We start from the raw sequence: 12,391 nt of genomic DNA, 5'->3' as shown, positions 1-12,391 counted from the left end.
CGCCTTGTTGGCCAGGCTGCTCTCAAACTCCTGACCTCAGGTGATCCACCCACCCCATCTTCCCAAAGTGCTGGGATTACAGGCGTGAGCCACCACATGTGGCCCTTGAATTTGGGTTTTCTGATATAAATATGTAAGACTTCCACACCTGTCTTCATGATTGAGAAAGTACACAATTTTTCTTTCTTATATTGTCCTTGCTAGGTTTTAGCATTGAGGTTATATTCATCAAATGAGTAGAGGGTGTCTTCCCTTTTCTGTATTTTAGAATATCTCATGGGAAATTGGAAGTCTTTATTCCTTGAACTTTTTGAAGAATTTACTGGTAACACCATATGGGCCTGACATTTTCTTTGTAGGAAGATTTTTAATTACTGGCTCAGTGTCTTCACATTTTACAGTTTTGCCCTGGATTTCTATTTAGTTGAATAAATAAATAAATTTTTCTAAGTTGTCCATTTTGTGTGAGTTTTAAAATTAATTGACATAAAGTTATTCATGGTGCCCTTTCTAAAATCTCTATAGCATCTGTAGTTGTCTTTTTCATTTTTGATATTATTTATATAGACCTTTTTTTTTTCTTAGTCTTGGCAGACAATATATTGCCTTTTCAACAAATCTGCTTTTGGCCTTATTCTCTCTCGGGTGTTTTCTGTTTCATTGATTTCTGCTCTCACTAAAATACTTTATTCTTTGTTTTCTTTGGGTTTATTCTGTTTTTCCAACTTCTTTTGTTGTGTGATTAGCTCACTAATTTTTAGCCCTTTTTCTTTATAATATATAAGCACAAAACCATATAAAATTTCTGTTAAGGCTGGGGTGACTGTACATGGAAGTTTGCCAAGTCACTTATGGTCTGTCTATGCCTTGTCTAGAAGTGATTGCTAATAGCTGCTTCTTGTACTCTCCAAAGGATCCTGGTTTGGACAATCAGTTATTTGATCTCCCTATCCAAGTTCTGCTTTAGATACATTGCACAAGTTCTGATTTGCAGTATGTTAAAAATTCAGCTCCAAGTATTTTCTATTATTTCTTTCAACCTTGGAGTTCTTTATAGATATGTTTCTTAATTTCTAAACATATGGGATTTTTCTGGCTGCCTGGACTATATGATTTTTATTTAAATCTCCTCCAGAGAGTATTTTAAAACGATTGTAGAAATACTGTAGACCAGTGGCTCTGGAGTGGGACAGACTGACAGATCTGGGGTTGAATTGCTGCTCTGCTACTGTGTGACCTTAGGCAGGCACTCACCTTCTCCAAACTTTGGTTTCTTCATGTGAAAATAGGATAATAGACACCACATAGAGGCATTGGGTGGATTAAATAAAATCACGCTTGGATAGAGAAGGTGTTCAGTAAATGTTAGCTTCTATGACAATTTTACTTCTTAAAAATCACTTTTATTTTACACAAACTATACTAAAGGACGCTTCCTTAAATGAAGTAGATACCGCAAACTGAGAAACTTCATTATTTAATGTTAAGTTTTTAAAATGTAATGCTCCCTTTATCCCTAATCTTTCATCATCACACTAATATTTTTTGTTTTGTTTTGTTTTGAGATGGAGTCTCACTCCGTCGCACAGGCTGGAGTGCAGTGGTGGGATCTCGGCTTACTAAAACCTCCCCATCCCGGGTTCAAACGATTCTCCTGCCTTAGCCTCCCTAGTAGCTGGGATTACAGGAGCACACCACCTCGCCAGGCTAATTTTTGTATTTTTAGTAGAGGCGGGGTATCACCGTGTTGGCCAGGCTGGTCTCGAACTCCTGACCTCAGGTGATCTGCCTGCCTCGGCCTCCCAAAGTGCTGGGATTACAGGTGTGAACCACCACGCCCAGCCAAAGTTATTAATGTTATATCTACAACTAATACTTTCACTATCTGATATCCTGGGGATATGTCTTAGTTTCAACACCATCCCTCTCCCATATTTGATCTTGAGAAGTCAGACGAACATGTAGGCCTAGAAAGGACATGCTTTTTGTTCCTTATCTCTCAGTGTCTTCTCACAGTTTAAGTGGGCCCATTTGAGTCTCAGCAGTGTTGGCAGGCCTTATGGAGTTGTTTCGGAGTTCTTTGGTGTATGTTTAGGGACAGAGTCTGGCTCTTCATTGTATCTCAGGAAAATAAACATTATTGTGAAGTTGGCACATTGCCACCTCCGACAAAAATCACCATTCTCTTTCTGCAAAAGGAGAATGGATATTGAAAAGGCAAACAGTGGGTTCCTTTGATTTGTGTGTGGCTTGTGTGTATCATAGTCTCCCAGTTCCTTAAGATCTTCTCTTTTATTTGCTTTTTTTTTTTTTTTGAGATGGAGTCTCGCTCTGTCACCCAGTCTGGAGTGCAGTGGCGCGATCTCGGCCTCCACCTCTCGGGTTCGAGCAATTTTCCTGCCTCAGCCTCCCGAGTACCTGGGTTTACAGGCATTTGACACTGCACCTGGCTAATTTTTGTGTGTTTTTAGTAGAAACTAGAGACGGGGTTTCACCGTGTTGGCCAGACTAGTCTCAAACTCCCGACCTCACGTAGGGAACTCACATGGTGATCTGCCCGCCTCAGCCTCCCAAAGTGCTGGGATTACAGGCCTGAGCCACTGCAACAGGCTCACGCCTGTAGTCCTAGCACTTTGGGAGGCCAAGGTGTGTGGATCACTTGAGGTCAGGAGTTTGAAACCAGCCTGGCCAATGTGGTGAAACCCTGTCTCTACTAAAAATACAAAAAAATTAGCCATGTGTGATGGCAGGCGCCTGTAATCCCAGCTACTTGGGAGGCTGAATCAGGAGAATTGCTTGAACCTGAGAGGCGGAGGTTGCAGTGAGCCGAGATGGTGCCACTGAACTCCAGCCTGGACGACTAAGCGAGACTCCATGTCAACGGTGAAACCGTTACAGGTTTCAGTTCACCGTGTTGGCCAGGCTGGTCTCAAAACTCCCAACATCATGTAAGGAACTCACAAGGTAGTCTGCCCACCTTGGCCTCCCAAAGTGCTGGGATTACAGGCCTGAGCCACCGTGCCCAGCCATATTTGCATATCTTCTGATTTTAGCTTGGGAGTTGTGGGGAGAAGGTGGGGCAGTTGAAGATAATGTTCATTGAGAACTTACCAGTGTTGTAACAGGGCTGGGCCTTAAAATATACATTATCTTACATCATCTTTACAAGGTATCCTGGCTGTCCTTAGTTTTTTGGAGAGGAAACTGAGGCTTCAGAGCAGTTAGAAGCTCATACAAGGTCACACAGCTACTGAGTGGTAAAGGTTGGATTTCAGCCCAGGATATTCTGACTTCACAGCTAGAGCCTCTTACCCAGCTATGCTGCTTCTCAATTTTCCATCTTCTTCTCTGAGCCTTAACGGAAGTACTAAGTGCATGATGTTGATTTCTTGGCAGATTTTATGTATCATTTCTCAGCCGGCCTTTAAACGGTCACTGCTTCACCTGGCACCCATAATCACCATATAGCCTTTGTGAGATCCTTTTCTCCTTTTTTTTTTTTTCCTGTAAGCATTTTGTTTACTCTGTGTGCTGGCAGCAGAAACCAAAAAGGAAATGCAGAAAAAGCATCTAACGGTTTTCATAACGTAAACCAAATGTTGGGAGTGTGGGTGAGCTCGTGGGAGGAAAGGCGCTATATAAATCTGACAAATAAATAAATAACTGGTTCTTTAAATAAACTTGCACCGAAAAAGCCTTAAACTGTGACCTATTGAATTTAGGCTTTTTCAGAGTCAGAAGTCTCCCTTTGCTCACCAAATGTGAGTTCCCTACACGTGTGCTCTGTTGGGCTAATGGTGGGAGTGGAGGGAGGGGAGGAAGAAGAGGTTTGGTAGGAACCAGGCTGTGCCTTCACTGAAAGTGATTGCCTGCCTTGGTAAATTAGAGGCATCTTTGTCGTGGTTGTATTATGTATACAACACATTCTCACATACTTCAAAAGGACTGGAGAAGGGAGGGGGGTTCAAATGAAGGTCAGTGAGTAAAGTTCACAGGATGTATTTTGAGGACAAGGACTGAATGACTTTACTAATCTCTGCACATAAAAGACATTATCAGCAGCAAGCTCTGAGAATCTTTCTTCCAAAGACACTGGCTTTGTGACCTACCCCTGAGATCCCCCTTGGCCACTCCCGCTCTCTCAAAACAAACCAGTACAGAACAATCCCAGTTATAGAATCTGTTCTGCAGATCACAGGCCTCTAAGCTTTGCGCATCCTTAAAGTTATGCTGCGGGGAGGGGATGAGGTAGCTGGCTAGTGCCCATGTGGAAGTACCTTTTCCTGAGGAGGCCATACCAGGCCAACTCTAGAGTTTCATTGTGGAAGGTGAGAAGATGAGCACTAAGCGGAAGTGAGGCCATCGGCCTGCCAGCTGCAGAGGCTCTGGTTACAGAACTGAGCAGCACATGCCGACTCGGAGCTATCAAAGGAACTGATTTATGGAGGTCACCTTCGAAGGTGCTGGAATAGTGGCAGAGGGGAAAAGGAGAGAAAATGGAAGGTGTTTTTACCATTCCTTTCAAGTAGCACAAGATTTAGGCACTTTACAAAACCAAGGCCTTAAGAATATCTTCAGCCGGGTGCGGTGGCTCACACCTATAATCCTAGCACTTTGGGAGGCCAAGGCGGGCGGATCACTTGAGGTCAGGAGTTCGAAAGCAGCCTGGCCAATGTGGTGAAACCCCATCTCTACTAAAAATACAAACAAAATTAGCCAGGCATGATGGCAGGCACCTGTAATCCCAGCTACTTGGGAGGCTGAGACAGGAGAATTGCTGGAGGCTGAGACAGGAGAATTGCTTGAACCTGAGAGGCAGAGGTCGCAGTGAGCCAAGATTATGCCACTGCACTCCAGCCTGAATGACAGAGTGAGACTCCATCTCAAAAAAAAATAAATAAAAAGAGTATCTTCATTGGCCAGGCACTGTGACTTTCGCCTGTAATCCCAGCAAACTTTTGAGAGGCTGAAAGAGGCAGATCACTGAATCCAGGAATTCAAGCAGCCTGGCCAATATGGTGAAACCCCGTTTCTACTAAAAATCCCAGCTACTTGGGAGGCTGCGGCAGGAGAATCACTTGATCCCAGGAGGCAGAGGTTGCAGTGAACTGAGATCAAGTCACTCGAGTCACTGCATTCCAGCCTGGGTGACAGAGCAAGACTCTGTCTTTAAAAAAAAAAAAAAAAAACTTCGTCTTTCTTTTCTGAAAGAATTCCCTTTAGGTTTGCAACACGGTGCCGGTGCCTGTGTTCTAAATGTCAAGTGTAAACCTGGGAGTTTACACTTCTTTAAAAACCATTGAAAGGTTTCTTTAAGTAACAGCAACCTGAAGAAGTTCTGCTGCAGGGCATTCAGTGACCCGTGAAAGGCTGTCAGCCCACTGAACCTTCAATAGTTGGTAAAACTTGTTTAAGACATTGGCCAGGTGGATTCTGAGGCTTTTGATGTCTGGGATAAAAGGATAAGTATATGTAAATTGCCCAGTAGTTTTCATATTATGAAATGATCTTACCGTGCTGCTTTAGGTAGAGTAGTAAAGACAGAGCATGTTGTGCTGTGCTATACCCTGGTGTAAACAGTATCCTATCTGCCCACAGATCTCTTCAGTTTAAGATCGTAAATCTTGATGTTCTAGAAATCTGCTGGCCACCTGTTCCCACAGATTGATTCAAATCAAATTCGAACTATTTTATTAAAGCTATTCAAGAATCCTATGAATTAATAGAATTTAAGCTAAAAGTAGAGAATAAGACCTTAAAAGTATAGGATTGTATTATTTTCCCTTGAACCTTGGCTCCTACTTTCTACCTGAGGGTATATATTCATAAATGCTTTTCTTTATACACATAGATTAGTGCTTCCTGTGTATTTCATGGACTGAGGGTCACACATCTCTAACCTTCCACAGCCACCTTCCTAAACTCTATCCCAGTCTGTCAATTATGGCTGTGGCAGAAACCATCCTTTACACACATGATTGTATTTCACCATTTCAGAAGCATTTGGAGGATAATACATCCCTATGTCACAGATAAGCAAACAAAGCCAAGAAACTTTGCCTTTGGTCACTTCCCTACTAAGGGATGGCAGGCTTTCCCTTCTACACTGCACACCCAACAGGGAAAGGGCAGCTGGCATGCATCTGGATCTATCTGACAACTGAAGAGTGTTAAGGAAACTCAAATAATAGCAACAGGTTTTTATTGTTCTATCTTGTTATAAAAACAGTGCATATTTATTATCAAACTATAGATGAGCAAAAAAAGAAATTCACCTAAAATTATAACCACCCCACAGATAGGCAGTGTTAATATTTAAATGTCAATCTTTCTGTGGTTTTATGTGACACCATACTACTACTTTTATTTTTGCTAAGCTTTGATACTCTACTGTTTAGCAACCTTCCTGAATATGTCAAAAATACCTTTCCAAGCCCTTATATATTTACATATTATGTAATTTCTAATGGTTGCTTTCAACTAAATGACTGTATCACAATATATATAGCCGATTTCCTTGTTAGACAGCTGCATTGGTGACCATCTTTGTAGTTACACATCATTTGTGATTGAAGTGCTGTTTGGGTACCTGGCACTGAATTATTAACTGCCTGCTCATCTTCCAAGCTAAAAGGAAAAAAATACTTCTCTTTTGACTTTGTTACTTTTTTAATTACTAATGAGTTAAACTTTTTGTTTATGACCATTCTATTCTGTAAGGATATTCCTATGTCCTTTGCCCATTTTTTTCCTCTTGAGATATTCATCTTTTGTTAATTTCTAAAAGCTCTTTATGTCAACAGTGAGATTGCTGTATCTGTGGAGATTTTTCCTCAGTTTTACTTTTGGTTTTGTTTCTGGCGTTTGGTTTGATGTGTTTCTTTCCCCTTGGTTTGAGGTGTTTCTTTTGGTTTTGTTTCGTTTCTGGTGTCTTTTTAAGTTACAGAAATTTTTATACAGTGAGGTATATCCAGGTTTATCTTGATGATTTCTGCTATTGGTATGATACTTAGGTTTTCCCTCACTCCTAAGTTTTGTAAGTTTTCATATATATTTACTTTCATATTATGGTTTCACTTTTTTTTTTTTTTTTTTAAGACAGTCTTGCTCTGTCGCCCAGGCTAGAGTGCAGTGGCGCAATCTGGGCCCACTGCAACCTTCGCCTCCCGGGTTCAAGTGATTCTTATGCTGCAGTCTCCTGAGTAGCTGGGATTATAGGCGCACACCACCACGCCTGGCTAATTTTTGGGGGGTTTTTTTATTGTTTATTTTGAGAAGGAGTCTTGCTCTGTCACCAGGCTGGTGTGCAGTGGCGTAATCTCAGCTCACAGCAAACTCCGCCTCCCGGGTTCAAGCAATTCTCCTGCCTCAGCCTCCCGGGTAGCTGGGACTACAGGCATGCACCACCGCACCCAGCTAATTTTTGTATTTTTAGTAGAGACGGTTTTCACCGTGTTGGCCAGGACGGTCTCAATCTCTTGACCTCCTGATCCGCCCACCTTGGCCTCCCAAATTGCTGGGATTACAGGCGTGAGCCACCACCATGCCTGGCCAATTTTTTTTGTAGTTTAGTAGACATGGGGTTTTGTCATGTTGGCCGGGTTGGTCTTGAACTCCTGACCTCAAGCAATCTGCCCACCTCGGCCTCCCAAAGTGCTGGGATTACTGGCATGAGCCATAATTCCTGGCCTGGTTTCACTTTTTATATTGGAACCTTTAATCCATGTGAAATTTATTTTGGTATCTGTATAAAATGGGGTCTTTTTCCCCAACTAACTTGAAATGCTAACCTTAACAAGTAGTAAATTTTGAAATATACTTGACGGTTTTTGGCTTGCCACTAAATTCCTTTGATCTGCCTATCTCTCAATTCCTTGTATTACTGTTTTAATTAGTGTAGTTTTATGACATATGTCAATAGCTAGTGGGTCCTTTTGTCCTTTCAAAATAAAGTTTAGAATCATTTGGTCAAGTTAGTTGCGAAGGCATTTGCTTTTACAGATTAATTTTCAGTGAATCAATAGCTTCAAAGTCCTAAATATCTTCTCTTAGATCTTTTTTCTTTCTTTTCCTCAGAGAACAATTTTAAGATTTTATTCTTATATGGCCTATACGTTTCCTGATTATTCCTAGGAATGTTATGTTTTTTATTGCTACTGTGAATGGGATTCTCTCCTTTTTAACTACATTTTCTAACTGATTAGTTTGTATTCAGTCTTTAAAAATTCCTTCTATCTGTAGGTGAGAGAATGGATGAACTAGTGAACAAATATTTATGTATATGTTAGTGCTATTTGCAAATAATTGGTCTCATATATTCATATACATAATCTGGCCCATCTTTACAGATAGACTGTGCATACAGTATACATACATGAAAGAAAAAGAGGCTACCACATCATTGCTTTGATTTTTTTTTTTTTTTTTTTTTTTTTTTTTGCCACTTCCTGACTCAAGAGCTTCGAAATACACAATGTAATTTTGGGAAGAAGGTAAAAATGTCCAGAAATAAGCATTATTAAATATCTTGCAAATAATTTCATTAATTGGAACTTCTTCTAGTCCCCAGTGCTCAATCATAGTAGGTATTCATCAAGTCTTTGTTCACCACGAAAACCTCTTTCTTCTTACAGATTTCAGAGACAACTGTCTGAACCCTGCCACCCCTTCCCTCCTCAGCCAGGAGTTCCTGGAGATAATCGCCCCAGTTACCATCGGCAAATGTCAGAGCCTATTGTCCCTGCAGCTCCCCCGCCCCCTCAGGGATTCAAACAAGAATACCATGACCCACTCTATGAACATGGGGTCCCAGCCATGCCAGGGCCCCCAGCACACGGGTTCCAGTCACCAATGGGAATCAAGCAGGAGCCTCGGGATTACTGCGTCGATTCAGGTCAGCATCAAATTGTGCTATTCGTTGCTTCATTCTTGCTTTCTTCTGTCTCGTTATTCAGTGTCTTATACATGCAGGGCCTTGGGGACAGGAATTTTTATAAGAATTTTTTGTAATTTTTATAAGAATTGCCCTCAAATAACTTAGGAGCTAGTAGAGCTGACGTGTTTATGCACAACGGAATACAAAACAAAACGGAAAAGGTATGTAAGTGGTAGGAAGTGCAGTAGGCATTCAGAAGTGGTATGAAGTACATCTCTGAGTCCAAGCTTGAAGAGTGTTGGGGTTCAGTTTTGGATGGAATTTGCTCTTGACCTTCTCTGAGATAATACGTAGATTGATCTATTCAGGCACCAATTGGTTATGGGAAACACTGATAACATGATGCTTGAAGAAGAGGTCACTTGAGTGTGGTTTGGTTTCAGTGTGACAGTCCCAGCATGGCAAAAATGGACCAAACTGCAATCCTGTACCCCCCTTCCAATGCTGGTCCTGGCGTCCTAACTTCAGGTCTGCTAATCCCTTTGGCCTAAAAATACTCCCACCTCTTGGAGCAGAATTGGATGTGACCACGAGGAGTAAAGGGGAGCAAATTGGGAAAGATCTGAAGCAGTCATATTCCCCTTCCCACCCTAACACCCAGGAGTCAGCATGGGGCAAGAGGCCAGGCTTGGCCTTTTGAAAGCTAATATTTTTTCCACTATCATTGGCTCTTTCACCAGATTTGGTGTTAACTAATTGCTAAAATGAGTGAACAACGAGAGTGAAACATCTTTTTCTTTCCTCCCGTGACTCTTGAGTAGGAGAGCCTGCCTTTCAGATGGTGGGTTGTGGTGTTTGCCATCTTGCTTAGTGGTGTGGCACCTCTTTCCCAGGACAAAGCCAAAAAGACATGACCCCAGAGCGTTTAGGGGCTTTACCACAGAGCTGCAGTTGACCGATGTGCTGTGTCTGCTGCAGAAACTATTGACAGGATTGTGTCCACCTTTGCTTTCCTTTCAGAAGTGCCTAACTGTCAGTCATCCTACATGAGAGGGGGTTATTTCTCCAGCAGCCATGAAGGTAAGGAGCCTGCTTTCTTTCCTCTCCTCTCCTTTCTTCCTTTCTTTTTCTCTTTCTTTCTCCTACCTTCCTTCCTTCCTCTTTCTTTCTTTCCTTGAATAATACTCAAGCTTAAAATTGCTCAGTTTCCAGGCTAAGATTTGAGATCATAGATTAAACCTTGCTTAGCTCATGAATATAAGAGCTAATTGGTTGCAATCTTCAATTATTTTGCAGGCAGGGTTTAAGGCATGCCCCTGAGCCCTGTGAGGGCTGCCATTTTCATTAGCAATGACCCCAACTTTTTAAGAGGATAGGACAATTTGGAGAAAAAACAAACCCACCGTATTTCCACAATTCCAGAAATGAAGGTTATGTTTATATAACAATATCAGCTTAAACTGGAATTTAGGAGTTATGTCAGTGAGAGTGGTTTTTATACATTTTATAGTTATGTCAGTGAGGGTCCAAGGATGTCTTAGAGTTTTAAAAATGTGTCTCTAGGTTTTTTACTTAGTTTGAGTGCTCGGGGTGGGTAACTCTTCATTGTAATTATTATTATATGATAAATGGTTGCCACTTTTAACATGGGGGGGAAATTGAAGGTATTCTTCACCAACCTTGACACATATCCTAACATTTACTTTTATGTGAAGATGATCATTTTATATCAACGGTATATGTTATCTGCTCAAGTTCTTGTGCCCAATCCCTTTGGGACCAACTCAATTCAGTAAGTCTCTGAGATAATCTCACCTAATGAGGAGCAGGAGCAGTGGGCAAGGTTGAGCCTGTGACTTTGCCTTTATTAGTGCTGACCTACCAATTAGGTGAAAGTAATTGGGAACAAATAAGATGCATAAGTGTTCCATAGCATATGGCTTCAAGGAAGTAGTCAGAATGGAGCTAGAATGTCAGTTTCTTGGAGGAGCTTGCTTTTTTGAGACGTAGTCTCGCTCTGTCACCCAGACTGGAGTGCAGTGGCGTGATCTCTGCTCACTGCAAGCTCTACCTCCTGGGTTCTCGCCATTCTCCTGCCTTGGCCTCTCAAGTAGCTGGGACTACAGGCACCCGCCACCACGCCCAGCTAATTTTTTTTATTTTTACTAGAGACGGGGTTTCACTGTGTTAGCCAGGATGGGTCTCCATCTCCTGACCTCATGATCCGCCCACCTCAGCCTCCCAAAGTGCTGGGATTACAGGCATGAGCCACTGCGCCTGGCCTAGTTTTCTTTAAAATACAAACTTTTGTAGCTTATTCTTAGCACAAGCAACAAATACTAATTACACAAAATTCAGAAAATACAAACAGGCAAAAAGATGAAAATTAAGTCTCACTACCCAGAGATAACCATTAACTTGCTACATAGTCTTTCAATCTTTGCTGTGCATATGTAAATATAGAATTATACAGATCATACATCAAAACATCCTTGTTTTATAGTCTTTTTTTAAACAATAGTCATTAACTCAAATTGAACACTTACTATGTTTCAGACACTGTTCTGTGTTCTTTACATGCATAAATTCAGTTGTTTAATTCTCATAGCAGCCCTATAGGATAGATATTTCTGGTTTTTTGTGTTTTGTGTTTTTTTTTTTTTTTTTTTTTGAGACGGAGTCTCACTCTGTTGCCAGGCTGGAGTGCAGTGGCGCGATCTCAGCTCATTGCAACCTCCACCTCCCGGGTTCAAGTGATTCTCATGCCTCAGCCTCCCAAGTAGCTGGAATTACAGGCGCGCGCCACCACACCCAGCTAACTTTTTGTATTTTTAGTAGAGATGGGGTTTCACCATGTTGGCCAGGATGGTCTCAATCTCTTGACTTCGTGATCTGCCCTCCTCAACCTCTCAAGGGATAGATATTTCTATTTGCCCCATAGGGTAATGAAACTGAGGCTCAGAGAGGATAAAAGATGTGCCTAAGGGCATGTGGCTGTAAGAGTAGAGCCAGAACTCTAAGCCAAGCCCTGTGGCTCCAGAGCCCATACTCTTCATCTCCTTCCATACTCCACAGCCAATGTCATCTCTTTAGCACCCAACATTCCCCTGTGATTTCCTCGTTAATGGCTGCACAGTACTTATTGCATGAGTATGCATTCAGCTGATCACCTGTTGCTGAAAAGTGGGTACTTCCAGATTATTCTCAAATTCTGTGAACATTCATCTAGCTGTTTTCTTGTTCTCTTGATTCTTGAAGCTAAGTTTCTGAAATTTCTGGGTAAAAGGGGGTATGACATTTTTTAAGGCATCTGCTGCTGGTTTTTGTGAGGGTCTGTTTTGTTGTTTTTAGTGCATTGTCACAGATTTTTTAATTTTAGGATTTCTCTAAAGAAGTCATTAGATGTGAATCAGAAGGAAGAAGGGAGCCTTTTGTTGGGGGAGGATAATTGGGCTTTTAATCTCCTGCATAAATGAATGACAGTAGCAAATCAATGGGCTCATTTGACGGAAAGGA

General features: G+C 41.6%; 1 protein-coding gene across 2 annotated transcripts in view; it reads left to right on the top strand.

Moving 5' to 3' along the window:
* The window catches only part of ETV5 (ETS variant transcription factor 5), a 62,287-nt gene that overhangs the window by 34,401 nt on the left and 15,495 nt on the right, over positions 1-12,391 (top strand). For both annotated transcript variants that reach the window (XM_045386505.2, XM_074031625.1), the window contains exons 8-9: positions 8,634-8,893; positions 9,896-9,955. In XM_045386505.2, coding sequence (XP_045242440.1) covers positions 8,634-8,893; positions 9,896-9,955 — 320 coding nt within the window. The remainder of the gene's footprint in view (positions 1-8,633; positions 8,894-9,895; positions 9,956-12,391) is intronic.

The sequence above is a fragment of the Macaca fascicularis genome, chromosome 2, assembly GCF_037993035.2.
Source record: "Macaca fascicularis isolate 582-1 chromosome 2, T2T-MFA8v1.1".
Taxonomy (NCBI): Eukaryota; Metazoa; Chordata; class Mammalia; order Primates; family Cercopithecidae; genus Macaca; species Macaca fascicularis.
The sequence above is the reverse complement of the archived record's forward strand: the minus strand, read 5'-3'. Positions and strand labels throughout refer to the sequence as shown.